The sequence below is a fragment of the Pleurodeles waltl genome, chromosome 5 (assembly GCF_031143425.1).
Source record: "Pleurodeles waltl isolate 20211129_DDA chromosome 5, aPleWal1.hap1.20221129, whole genome shotgun sequence".
Taxonomy (NCBI): Eukaryota; Metazoa; Chordata; class Amphibia; order Caudata; family Salamandridae; genus Pleurodeles; species Pleurodeles waltl.
Window position 1 is genome coordinate 1,060,078,191 of NC_090444.1, and position 12,889 is coordinate 1,060,091,079.

The 12,889-nt window shown below is 41.4% G+C and overlaps 1 protein-coding gene across 1 annotated transcript in view; it reads right to left on the minus strand.

Annotated features, from left to right (window-relative positions):
- Window positions 1–597: 597 nt before the first annotated feature.
- The window catches only part of PPIL4 (peptidylprolyl isomerase like 4), a 215,606-nt gene continuing 203,314 nt past the window's right edge, over window positions 598–12,889 (minus strand). The window contains exon 13 of the mRNA XM_069235276.1: window positions 598–1,509. Within this exon, the coding sequence (XP_069091377.1) occupies window positions 1,273–1,509 (237 nt within the window). The 3' untranslated portion in view covers window positions 598–1,272. The remainder of the gene's footprint in view (window positions 1,510–12,889) is intronic.

Sequence of the window (12,889 nt, forward strand, 5' to 3'; positions counted from 1 at the left end):
ATGCCAACACTGTGTAAGAAAATATGGTTTTCTGAATCAAGTCTGCCTCTTCCTGACAGCTGAGAAGATGGTGATATTAGCACCGCAAACATTTTGTTGATGCCATTTTCAGGGAAAATACCAGACACTTTCTTCTTCAGCAACCCCCCTCACCAACCCCCCCCCAAAAAAGAAGAAGAAAAAAATATATATATTTTATTGGCTAATTTCTCAGTCTCCTCCAACAGAGTCTGCAATCTCCGGGTACCTTTAGAATCCCTAGGATGGTTGGAAAAATAGGACACATATTTGGCGTGGATAGCTTCTGTGGACAAAAATTACGAGGCCTAAGCGCAAACTACCCCAAATAGCCACAAAAAGGCTTAGCACATAGGGGGGAGGCCTTGGAGGATTGGGGGGCGGAGGCATAGCAGAAACAGGGTTAAAAGAGTGTACAAAAATATTAGGTTCTGATTTTTCATTTGGGATACAATGTAATTATGATTGTAAAAGGCAAACTGTCCTCCTACACTGCACTGTAGTTGAACTACAACTAAATAAATAAATGTTTAAGTTCTTGCCATGTTTAGATAAAAACAAAACCTTGCTCAATTCAGGTGAGGTGTAAAAACATTTATTTGTATATTGTTCAATAACAGGGAAAATATTCAGATTTAACAGTTTGCTTAGTACACACTCAGTTCATACTGAATTATTTTAGATGAAAAAGGGTATTTTGTTTCTTGTACAATTCCTATGAATCAGTCATCTGACATTCTAGTCTGTTCTCACTGTACCTACTGCAAGTATAGACTTTGCAAATCATGTTAGAAGAAACTGGATGCAGCCAGTCGCTCATTATAATCATTGTCCTAACTTGTATAGCCAATAAAAAATAAAAAAAGTGTTTCTCAGCTCTTCCATAGGTCTTAACACAACTAAAAGACACAAAAGCTTAGCAGAAAACATTTTTAAAATGCAATCACTTTTAGAGATATTAGCAAGTAACGTGTACACACTATAGTGTCTGCTATGCAATCCCTTGTCTCCTATTGGTAATTATGAAGCATAATGGAGACTTAAGGCCTTATTTAGAGTTTGGCAGACAGGTGATTCCGTCACAAATGCAGGGGATGCCGAGTCTAAATATTACAAATGCAGTATAGCCTATGGCACTTGTAACACGGCAGATGGGATATCGGACACATTTTTATGAACTAGCCTTTCTGCCAGTAAAGCCCTAAATTTTCTTTACACTCCTGGCCCCACTCTGTTCATTAGTTTCTTCCTCCTTCAATACTTCAATCGTTCTTTGTCCTTTGACTTCTTTGGACTCCTGTCCCTTTTTTTATCACGATCTCGGTCACGAGGCTCATCTCTGTGTTTATCCTTTGATTTGCTGGAACTGCAGTGATTGTCACGATCCCGAGAACGACTTCGGCTTTCATGGCGATCTTTCTTTTCGCTTCTTCGCTTCTCTTTGCAGTAGTCATCTTCATGCTTTCTATGTCGTGAGTCTTTGTCACAGTCCTGGTTAGGAACAAATGTTATAAAGTGTCTGATGAGATGACTGACGGTATGTTAAGACTAGTGTGAATCTTCAGTTATACACAAAGCAATTATCAGTCAAGCAAACAAGTAAACAACATGCCTTCTCAAAAGAAGCTGTAGATCAAAAACAATGTTTACTACAGACTTCTTTTACATTAGTTTAGCAAAGTTGGAAGCAACGATCCAATAGCCACAGATCTGTGGCCAATGACAGTGCTCCATGACCACTCGTAGGTTGGCTCTAATTTTGCTAATTTCTTGTGAAATTAGTCGATAGGACCACTGTTTGATATATTTCATCTATACCAGTGCTCTGATGACTACAGGGTTATATTCATAAGAACGTACCCTTAAAAAATTGGATATATTAAAGTATAGCAGCTCCATATAAAGAAGCAATGGTCATTCATCGCAGGTACCCCATATGTGATCGGATGTTGTTAACTATGGCAAAACTGAAACGTGTACAAAATGAGACTTATGCTCTTAGTATATGTTAATGGGGTATGCATTGGGCTATTTTGATGATGTCAAGTATACTAATGTATACAACAGGGCAACCCAATTTTCCCCAAGGAACTGGTTAATATAGTGTAGAAAACAAACCCGTTCCTGAAGGAGTTATTTATTTTACAATCATCAGCATTACATAATGGTCAACATAATGATACAACAAACCATCAGAAAACTGTGTAAATAATCACTGAGCAGCGTATTGTTATAGGCAAAAATACATTTCTTTTTATGTAGAAAAATATATCAAAATTACGTCATAAGCCTTTTAGACAGACAGTCAGCATATACAACAGTATATCCTTATAGTCGCACTGGCAAACCTCACATAATCCCTGTTTAAATACAATCCACGTATTGGAGGAAGTGTACAATCCTCCTAACCGTACATGTATACACAATTTCCAACCTTATATTTCAAATGTTCAGAGAGGACTGAGGCAACATATCCAATAATTCTGTCAGAGGACACACTGTCGATGTTTTGGTCTCACTTAGCCAAAATGTCCACAAGACGATCCTCAGCACGCTGATTCACTCATGCGTTTGGTGTTAATGTTTCTTGCCAGTCAGAACAAGCCCAGTGCCTGATTTCTGAACAGATTTATATGGTATTCTTGAGCCCTCTATCAGATTGATTTCTGAAAAGCATTTGCAGGTTTTGTTCCTTTTCGAACGAGTCTGGAGGATGGTCTTGTGGATTTGAATATAAATAACTCCTCCAGGAAGGCGTTTCTATATCACATCAAGTGTACTAAAGCATCTATTCACACCCAGGAATATTTGACTTTGCTGAAGTGCTATATAAATGTAACTACAATACAATATGCATTAAAAAGGGGTAAACTGTAAGAACATAAAGAAGAACTAGTGCCACTGAGATCCAGAAGAATATATTACTTACATTTGTTAAAACTCTTTCAGGCCGATTACTCCGCTTAAGAATCTTTCCAATCATCAAATTTGTTACATAAAACTGTTACAATACCTACATTTCGCTGGGACGATACAAGGCCAAATTTAGTTTACCACCCATGGGAGCTGATGTCCATGTTCTCCTTTTTTGTACACCCTCCAGCACAGAGCGTGGTTGATAAGAATGAATTGAGTGAAGGCAACAAGCGAATCTAACTTGGAAAATTATTAACCCTGAGGACGTCCACTTCGCTGAAAAGAAAAGTTAGCCAGAAGTGTTGAAACTGTAAGTAGACAGAGTATCTACCAGGAAGAGCAGTGCATATGGTATTATTCTTCTGATGAATATGTATAGCCGCAAGTCTCTCACCTTAAAAATCAGTACAAAAGCAAAAGGGGGGATAGGGGGTGGGTGAGTATTGGAATTATTACACCAGGAACTCAAGCAGGATTAAAAAGGTATAAATGCACACTAGAGAATCGATACAGTGATGCCTGATGAATATATGACAGAAGCCCACATTATGTGCTTGGCAGAAGTCCAAGAATGGAATGGCCTGAGTAAGGGCTGTAGTATCAGCCTTCAATCTAGTAGAGTGCGCTCTAAGGCCCTCAAGGTGGCTCCTTTTTTAGCCAAGCACAATAATATTTGATGCATAGAACAATCTATGGCAATATAGTCCGTTTCTAGGCTGCCTACTCTTTCTCCAGCTGGCTATCAACATGGTATTCATTGTACTATCAATAAAGGGGGTAAGAGCATGCCATGGGTCTATTCGATAAAACCTCTCCGCCTCCTTATATGGATGTAGTAGAGAACACAATGTAATAACTGTAATGGTGGCCAACATGTCAAGGTGAAAACACTTTCAGATTAAATGTTGCACTTGTCACAAAAACAGTTGGATTGGAATGAAGGTAATATATGAAGAATAAAACGACAAAATCCTATCCTCATTCATACAATACGCTGAAGTGACTGCAAGGAGAAACACATTTTCAAAGAAATCAAAGAGTATAGCCAGTGCTTAATTTGAACTGGTTGTTGCCGGTGGGGGCCCATCAGCACTTATTTTTGGGGACTGGCAATTATTTTTCTGCTTCACATAATTACCAAAACCACAGAAGGAAAAACAAACAAGACAGAGGAAGAGAAAGGCACGAAAACTAGCACACATGGAGAAAGCAGGAATCTACAAGAGGGAGTGACTAGTAATGGATTAAAGAGGCATGAGGTGGATTTAAGACTTCCAGCCTTGGTATTCAATCGCCAACATTTAATTGCACCAGCTTCAGGCTTTTGAGTAGATCTTTGAACACTAGAACTCTTTCTTTAACAAATTAAGCACAGAGTACAGCTATGGAGCAGCTCAAAAGGAATACACATCAGTAAAATAACATTTAGGTCCCACTGCAGCCCAAGACTGGGAGTACACGGAAACATGTGAAAGCCCTTGTAAGAAATGGCAGGCGATGTGAGAAATGAGGTGTGATCAATCAAATGAAGAAAGGCTGAAAAGGTAGGTTGTAACATTTAACTGTCCCCACGGCAAAGTTTTGCCAAGCTAATGATAATGCAAACAAAATGAACATGAGAAAATTTCACTTGGCGGGGTTAACATGGTTTTGCTCAACAGCCTGACTAAAAGAACTTGGTGCAAGGGCAGAGGGCAACCAGAATGACATCCGTCATCTCTGCTGTCAGAATTTTAAACTGGTTCCACTCAATCACCATGAATGAAGGTGTAGATCAGAGTACCACTGCCTTGCACTTGGGACAGAATGTCGTCCCAAAGGGGAATCTGAATTGTAGGATAAATGCTCAGAATTAGAAATCTGGAGCACGAAATCTTTGGTGGCCATGACAATGGCCTGTAGTCAGGCCACACTACCTCTCTTCAGGACCCATGGAATTAGAGGTAGAGGTGGAAATTCACAAAGGTAGTGCAATTGTCCTCCAACAATGCCCCCAATGTGTACACATTTCTTGAGCCACTTCGAGGTGCAGATTCCAGCTTGTGGATGGCAAGAGGATGCCTGCTAAGTCAGCCTGCCCAGATGTTGAGGGACCCCACCAGGCAATTCGCTGATTTGATCTTAACCAAATTCCATGCAGTGCTAGCCAGCACCACAGCCTTAACGGGTCTAGCAAGAGAACTCTGAAGCCCACATCACACTACCTGCTGCAGAAAGCCAATATTCAACAAGGAGTCTTAGAAGTACAGAAGCAAGTGTATCCCCAACTTGGGGATTTGGGGCACAACCTACATGAACTTTATAAAATTCCAAGGTGGAGATGTAAGACCAAAAAGTAGAATAGTGAACTGAAAGTGAGTAGATTCCACCACAAACACAGATACGTCCAGTAGAACTGCAGGATCCATACTTAAAAGTATGTCAGTGAGGTCCAGGGACACCATCTAAGCCTCAAGCTCCAATGCCTCCAATGCCTGCAGGATTTGAGAGACAGTCATCACTTTGAACGCTCCTGTTCAAAAGAATGAGGTGAAACCTCTGAGGTCTAAAATCAGCCAAAGATGTCCATCCCTTTCGGTGACAAAAAGCAGAATTAACAAACAAGCCACAATTCTATCTTGGGCATCCTCTCTTTTGAACCTTTAGTGAGCCCTAAGTAAGAGGCCCCTAGAATAGTCACTGAGCTTCTGATACTGCAGGTGGAACCAACACACTAGGAAGATAAGAGGCACAGAGTGCATAATTATCTTACTCCTCTTGAACCTCATTAATGCAGAGTCTGCTTTGTCTCCAAAAAGGGAGGAATCATAGATATAGCCTTCAAAGGAGGTTAGATGTCTCCAGAAAATCAAATGGATCACCACAAGGTGTGTTAGTTAATGGAACTAGTACCATCATCTGCTGAGTTGGGTCCAAGCTACAGGGTCAGATCTGCATTGCCACATCCTGGCTATCCTCCTTTGCACAGACAGTTCAGGATACATGAAGGTCCTCATAACAATGGCAAGAGTTTACACACCACCTCCCAAAGATTGTGACAATCGCATGCCAAAAGAGCAGAAGTATTTAAAGAATGCAGTGACAAGTTGACAGTAAAGAAAAGAAAAGTTACGTATTCACAGACCGAGTTCTGCATCCTAGGAATCTTGATTCAATGCATAAAAGTTAGAATAATTTCACACAGAAACGGGTAGGATCAACAGCAATTTTTCACAGAAATATTGTCAGACGTATAGTGTACTGAAATGCCACAAGGGGTATTAGTGTCCATCTGTCCTTTTGCATTGCATTTTTCAATTGAAGCATTGATATGCAAGAAAACATGTGAGTGTGTGCCAAAAGGAAGGGAAAAATACAGCCTTATAAGCTGTCATTGAAAGGTGACTTATCTTCTTCAGATTCCAGGAGTTTCTCCCATCAATGATAACTCAGCTTGGCTTGAAGCTGCATCACAAAGCCCTTTTTGTTATGGCAACATTAAGTGGAAGAGATAACTTTGCATTTGATTTCCAATGCCCAACCATACGGAGCCAGGGTGCCAGGGAGTTGTTTATAACTTCAATTAAGATTCCAAACTAGAGCAACAAGTAACCTTTTCTTCTGTATCAAGGGATCTTCAGTGATAGTCATATAAGCTATAATACAGTAGCAAGTTTTTTTATCAACCAAAATGTGGCTGTTGGGCAGCAGAAAGAAAATAGAAATGTGTTTTAACTGTACGGACAGCAGTTAAATCAACCAGATTCCCTGTTTAAAGAGATTGTGCATCGTTTGTGGTCCACCTTAGCATCTGCTCTAGAGTCTGAACCTAACCAATAATGTGTTGACCCATTTCCATGTTTCTGTCTTAGAGATGTCAGGAATTAGAATATTCTGAATTCCAGCCCTCATGGATGCCTTTTCTCTGGAAGAACTGGCCTTAGGCTTCCCTGACCATGGTTTGTTCATTAGCTGGTAGCTTAACGTGATATTGAATACTATCCATCTAGCAACAGACTGTTTGGGTGTGGCTGGACCCTGTCTAATTTTGCCATAGTCAAGGAAGAGTACTTTGTTTTTCTAAGGTCTTTTGCTTTATCTAGGTAGAAAAGAACTCTTCTACTGTCTAGTAGAAGGAGAACATGGGAAAGAATTCAGACAGAGTAATACTTTGATTAATATGAAAGTAAAAAGCGATCTGTGGGAGAATTTGGGATGAATTCTTATCACCACTTATGAGAGTGGAAAACAAAGTATCGTTCTAATGGCCATAAAACTTGAAATTCACTCAGAGTAGATGTGCTGGCACTAGAAAAGCGGTCTTCCCGGAGAGATGCTGCAATGTAGCCTTATGTACTGACTCAAAAAGAGAGCCCATCAATTTTGACCGATTCAGCTCCCTTGGTGGAGAAAGGTGTACCTAGATGGAACACTAACTACTTCCAGAAAGTCTTTGAAGACTGGAATTTTAAAAAATGATCACGATTTTGGAGATTTTCTGTAGTCTTTAATAAGGGCGAAGTGAACCCTTATTGATGCAGGTCAGTGCTTGGCTTCGGCTAAATAAAGTAAATAAATAAGGAAAAATAACATACTTCTGACAGGTGATTAGATTGTGCTCTTTCACCTGGCACCAAAACAGAATATTTTCAATTTTATTTAATAACATGATTTTGTGGAGTGATGGTTAGCGACAATCTGGTGTATTCATTATTCATTGGTTATCTATGCAGTTTAAGTAGTACCATCTGTGGTAAAGCAAAGGCCTCAGTCAACTGATGAAAGCGGTATTCCCTATAGAGTCCAGTTCTGGCTGGCTAGACAGGCTCTGAATAGTTTCTTTTTTTTTTGCTGTGAGGAAGTCTATAGAAGGTGTTCCCCATTCTTTAAAGATGTTGTTTAAGACTGACAGCCAGGTGGACTGCTCCGAGTTCCAGATATTATATATAGTATGAAGGTTCTTTGAGTTTCCACTGCCCTTAAGCTTCTTGCACCACCGAGTTTAGGATGTTATACCCTCGCCCCCACCCCCCCAATCTCTCTCTTTCAGCCTAGAAGGAACACTACTCGCTGCTGGGTTGGGGTTTTCTCCATCATGTGGCATTTTTCTCAGATAAATGACACATCCTCCAAAGGAAACACTTTTTTTGTATGTGGTCAAGCACTGACTACAAATAGGACAGCCTTGGCAACAGTCTGGAGATCGGTGTTTGGATGTGGATTTGAACACCTAGACTGTGCAGCAGTTTTAAAGTTGTCACTTCATCTTCCTTCACCTATTCCTGACTGTCAGCTTTTAGAACTAGCCGTCCAGGAAAGGGTAGATGAAAATTCCCTTTCATCATTGGTGGACTGCTACAACAGCCCTACAGTTTTACAATATGCAGAGAGCAGACTTCAGACTTAAAGATAGGACTGTGTACAGATAGCGGTCGTTTTCTACTATAAATCAGAAACATTATCTGTGGGGCTTTACTACTGCTTGACAAATTTGCACGTGAAGCCTAAGCCTAATATTTGTCTGCTGTATATTTCCTTTGGGCCCTTTTTCTGCTCCAGGAAATACCAGGAGTAAACCCTTTGGCAATTTTGAGCCAGTGAAACTGGCTGAGTTGGCTTTTGTGCATAGGATTGATGATTCTGTTCTGAGGATGGGTATCTGGTACTACAATGCTAGTTTTGGAGGACCCAGCAGCAGAATTGACTTGAAACGTAGAAACTGTCCATGAGCTACAATATTTATCACCCATTTTTCTCAGGTATTTAAAGGCCGGTCTGCTAGACACTCTTACAGACAAGAAGGAAGTTTTGATCTTCTGTAACACAGCCTCACCATGGGACGACTCCTGATGGCCCGCCGACGCGGGAACCCCAAAACAAACCTCCTACACTGCACTCCCCCTACACGCCCACGACCAAGCCCAGAACCTCGGCATCGTATTAGAACACAAACACGCCGTGTAGAGGCAGGTGAACAGTCTCCACTGCCTGCTTTCTCAGCCTTTGTAAGCTTCGAAAGATCTTCAAATGGTTCCCAGTCGCCAACAGATAAACTGTCACTCAAGCCATCGTCAACAGCTACCTGGACTATGTCAACTTTATATGCTGGGATAACATCACATCTCCCGAAAAGACTACGGATCATCCAGAACTCAGCTGCCAGACTCATCCTTGACCTCCCCAAACAGACCCACATCACTCCCCACCTGAAGAAACTCCACTGGCTCCCTGTCCACAAGGGATGCCAATTCAAGATTGACGCAAACCTACAAAGCCCTTCACAACCAAGGACCAGCGCACATCAGCCACCGCCTGAGCTTCCACCTATCCTCCAGACTCCTGCACTCTGCTTCACTCTCCCTCACTCACACCCCCCTGCATCCACCACAGTTAACAACAGAGGTCATTCCTTCTCCTAACTTGCCCCAAAATCCTGGAACAGCAACTCGTCCACTGTGAGTGCTCTCCTTCCCTCCAGGAGTTTAGGAGGAGATTCAAGATCTGGCTTTTCGACTAAAGCCCCCCGAGCAGCCTGCATCAAGCACCTGGATACCCTCACAGGTGATTGCGTGCTATATAAATCTTGATTGACTGAGATGCAAAGATGCCTCTCTTCCTGCTGGAGTGGAGAAAGAGAGGACAATAGATTGTTACTGTCTATTACCAGGAGTGCTTTCCTCTGGGGGTGAAAGGCTTTGTTAATGATGATTTTGATGACCTTCTCTGATAGAAGTATTTCTTACCTTGAGGCTATTCTTGTTCCTCAGGTTGAAAACAGCAGCAAGGATATCGAACACTGTACACTGGTAATCTCTTATGTTTTGCCCAGCACTGCTGTCCAAATAACTTTTTACTTTCTTCTAGGTCAACTGCCATCAAAGTCTCTGCCTTGTTTTTCATTTTTAACATTTCATCCTCCATTTATTGCACAAACAAAGTGGATCCTGAAAGGAGGAGGGTTATAATTTCTAGTTGTGCCCCTGGCTTTAAGGGGTTAAGGCAAAGCCAGGAGGATCTGCAAATGATTAAGCATGTACAGTACCCCGTAGCTGCCGTTTCTGCCAACTCAACGGCTTCACTAATAATTTGATTAGAAACCAGTGAATTTTCAAGCAGCATTTCAGCAAAGTGCTGTTGCTGATGTTTTGACTGGTCATTGATGAATGATTGCACACCTTTGCAGCTTTTCCTCTGGTATCTTCTGAGGAATGCTGCTGCTCTGGCATTTTTTTTAATCTGTGGCCATCATACCACACATTTTTCTACCCACAGAATTAAGACATTTGCTTTCCCACTACGTTGGAGCTGTAGAATCCAGAACTGAAGTGTGCCACCTCACGAAAGTTACTTTGATGGAATCCAGTTTTGGTGACTTTTTAGGAAGTCTGGATACTGTTGCGGTGCCTTGTATTTTTCATGGGACTTGGTGTGGCAGCTTTTGTAGTAGCAGGAGTACAGAACGTTTCATCTGCAATGTGAAGCAAAACTGGTATTAAAGGTAGTAAAAGTTTCAAAGCTCCTCCTCAGCTAGAACGTTTCAAGAATTATTTAAACAGTTGGCTGTGGAGCCTCCGGAGGAATGTTCAGTTTAGTCACTCACCTGGAAAGGACTTTGTGAAAGTTCAAACTGTTGCTAATGGGAGAGGTGCAAGATGGAGATATGGCTGCCGAAGTCAAAGTGTAAGAGACATATAAGAAGAACTTGTGACATCTGCATCTGAGACAGGAGATCTGGTTGTGGAACAGGTTCTGATTTGTTTTCTCTTCCCAGGAGTATGATGGAATGAAGAAGGATATCTGTGATAAGACTCAGATATTTTTTTCTTTTATGTGCAAGAGACACTGAGGTTAGTCTCAAATAGGTTGCAAAGGAACCTGAAGTGGGTCCTCAAAAGAGACGAATGGCTTAATCAGCTTGAAAGGCAATGGATGTAAATCCCGTACAATTTGTGTGACAGTTTGAGAAGGTTTAGATAAGAGCACTATTCTCTTCTTTGGAGCTGCAGTCAAAAATGAGGTATGAAAAACAAGGTGTCACATCAGAAGACATACCTTGTTGATAAGCCAATGCTAGCAGCAGTGAATGCAGAGGCGAAGTTAAGGCCAAAGACCTAATTGACAGCAATGGAGTGCACATCATAGGTACTGAAGTCATAGGTGATGGTGATAGTCGATCTTTTTGATGGCAATGCAGGAGGAGATTTAAAAGGAGCCCTATGACTTCAGTTTTGGGTTTTTTGACGATGAAAGGAACAATTTTGAACAGTGATCAGTCTTGGATGAAAGTCCTACTGACATTAACAAAGCCAGTTTAGACATAGTTAATACAGTTGTCCTTGAACATGTCAACCAATGGGTAGTCTTCCACATGGTCAGTGACGATCTTTCATTGTACAGGCGTTCTGCATGTTGTCAGTGGATAGTATACTTCAAAACCACCTGCTGGAGACCAAACAAGGATCAGTGCTCTTTCTCTTGATGCTGATAACTTTGACTGCGACCCTGGTCAATATTGACAATGGTGCTAACAATGTTTCACTGAAGAACTTTCCCTGAATCTCCCTCTGTGGAGTCCCTTCTGAGGAGGAGGGGGTTATACAGAGGAAGCATGACAGAATGATTTATCCAGCCATTTCTTCTTTTTCGCCACCGGTCTCATGTCCTTCATCAGCATTATTCCTCCTTCATAGTCCTTTTGGCCTTTTTTGTTTACAGAAGTTTCTGACAAAGAAAGGAGCGACATTGAAAGGTGAACAGTCTTCAACATCATAGATGGAAGTCCTACCAGCATTGATTTCAATGCCAGTTTAAATGTCGACATCACCGGCATCTTTCAACACATCAAACGATGGATAGTCTTCAACACTAATGGTCTTTCAGGATGAGCGTGTTCGGGATATTGTTTATGATATCAGTAAGAAGCGACCATCAAAACAGATTTCAGTGAAGATCAAACAGAAGCTAATGCACTCAACAGCAATACCTTTTTGAGGGTGGTTGAGAGTGACATCAAGAATGATTATGGGGACTGAACCCACAATCCGGTCTTAGGTTCACACCTATGGTCAATACTTCCCCTCATTTACCTGCAGCTGATAACCTATGTTTCCCATTATCCATGCATTTGAGGTTGTATCGTTCCCCGGATTAATATGATGTAACATTTGGAGGACCTGTGTACTGTTCTATTTTAACCACTCAATGCTTTACTAGGAACCAGTTATGCAAAATGCCAATAAGAAGCATTAAAAAAAGTGTTGTCAATTAGCTTTCCCTGAAGATCTCCTCTTTTTAGAGCTCCCTCTGTGGACATCCTTCTCAGGAGTATACTATTTTTTCAGCTGAAGCATGGAGAGATGGTTTCTCTAGCCTTTTAGTCTTCTTTTCCTCCTCCATGTCCATGCCCTGCATCATTCCTTGGAGTCACATATCTTCTCGGTCCTTCAAAGTCCTATTAGACATTTTATTTTTACAGATGTCATAGTCCTTAGAGTGTGAGACTGGAAGACGCTAAACAGACCTGCTAGGGATCAGAGAGAGCCCTTATCCTTCCACAGGAGAGACACTTCTAAAAAAGAGAAGGCATTTCTAAAGTGAAAATTTGTCAGAAAACAGCAAAAAAATGGCCTCACTCGATAGTACGATGTTAAAGACGAGTGAAATTAAATAACAGTTATGCGGTCCGATTTTATCCGGAAATCAAGGTGTGAAACCTCACATATGGCTCCGAGATCCAACTTCCAGGAGCCGGACAAAAGAACTGGTTCTGCGAGACAGAAAGCTAGAGGATCTCAGAATTCAAAGGCCAGGCTGATGGATTGTGTGTTTTAGGTAGGTTAGCTTCTCCTCAGCTGCAAGAGGCAGTACTTCTGTGGCTCTCTCAATGACTACTGCAAATAAAGTGACGTCTTCTGGGGAGCAGGGATAGGGCCATGGATCAAATCAAGAGCTAAATCAAGTGAAGCGTATCAAGGCC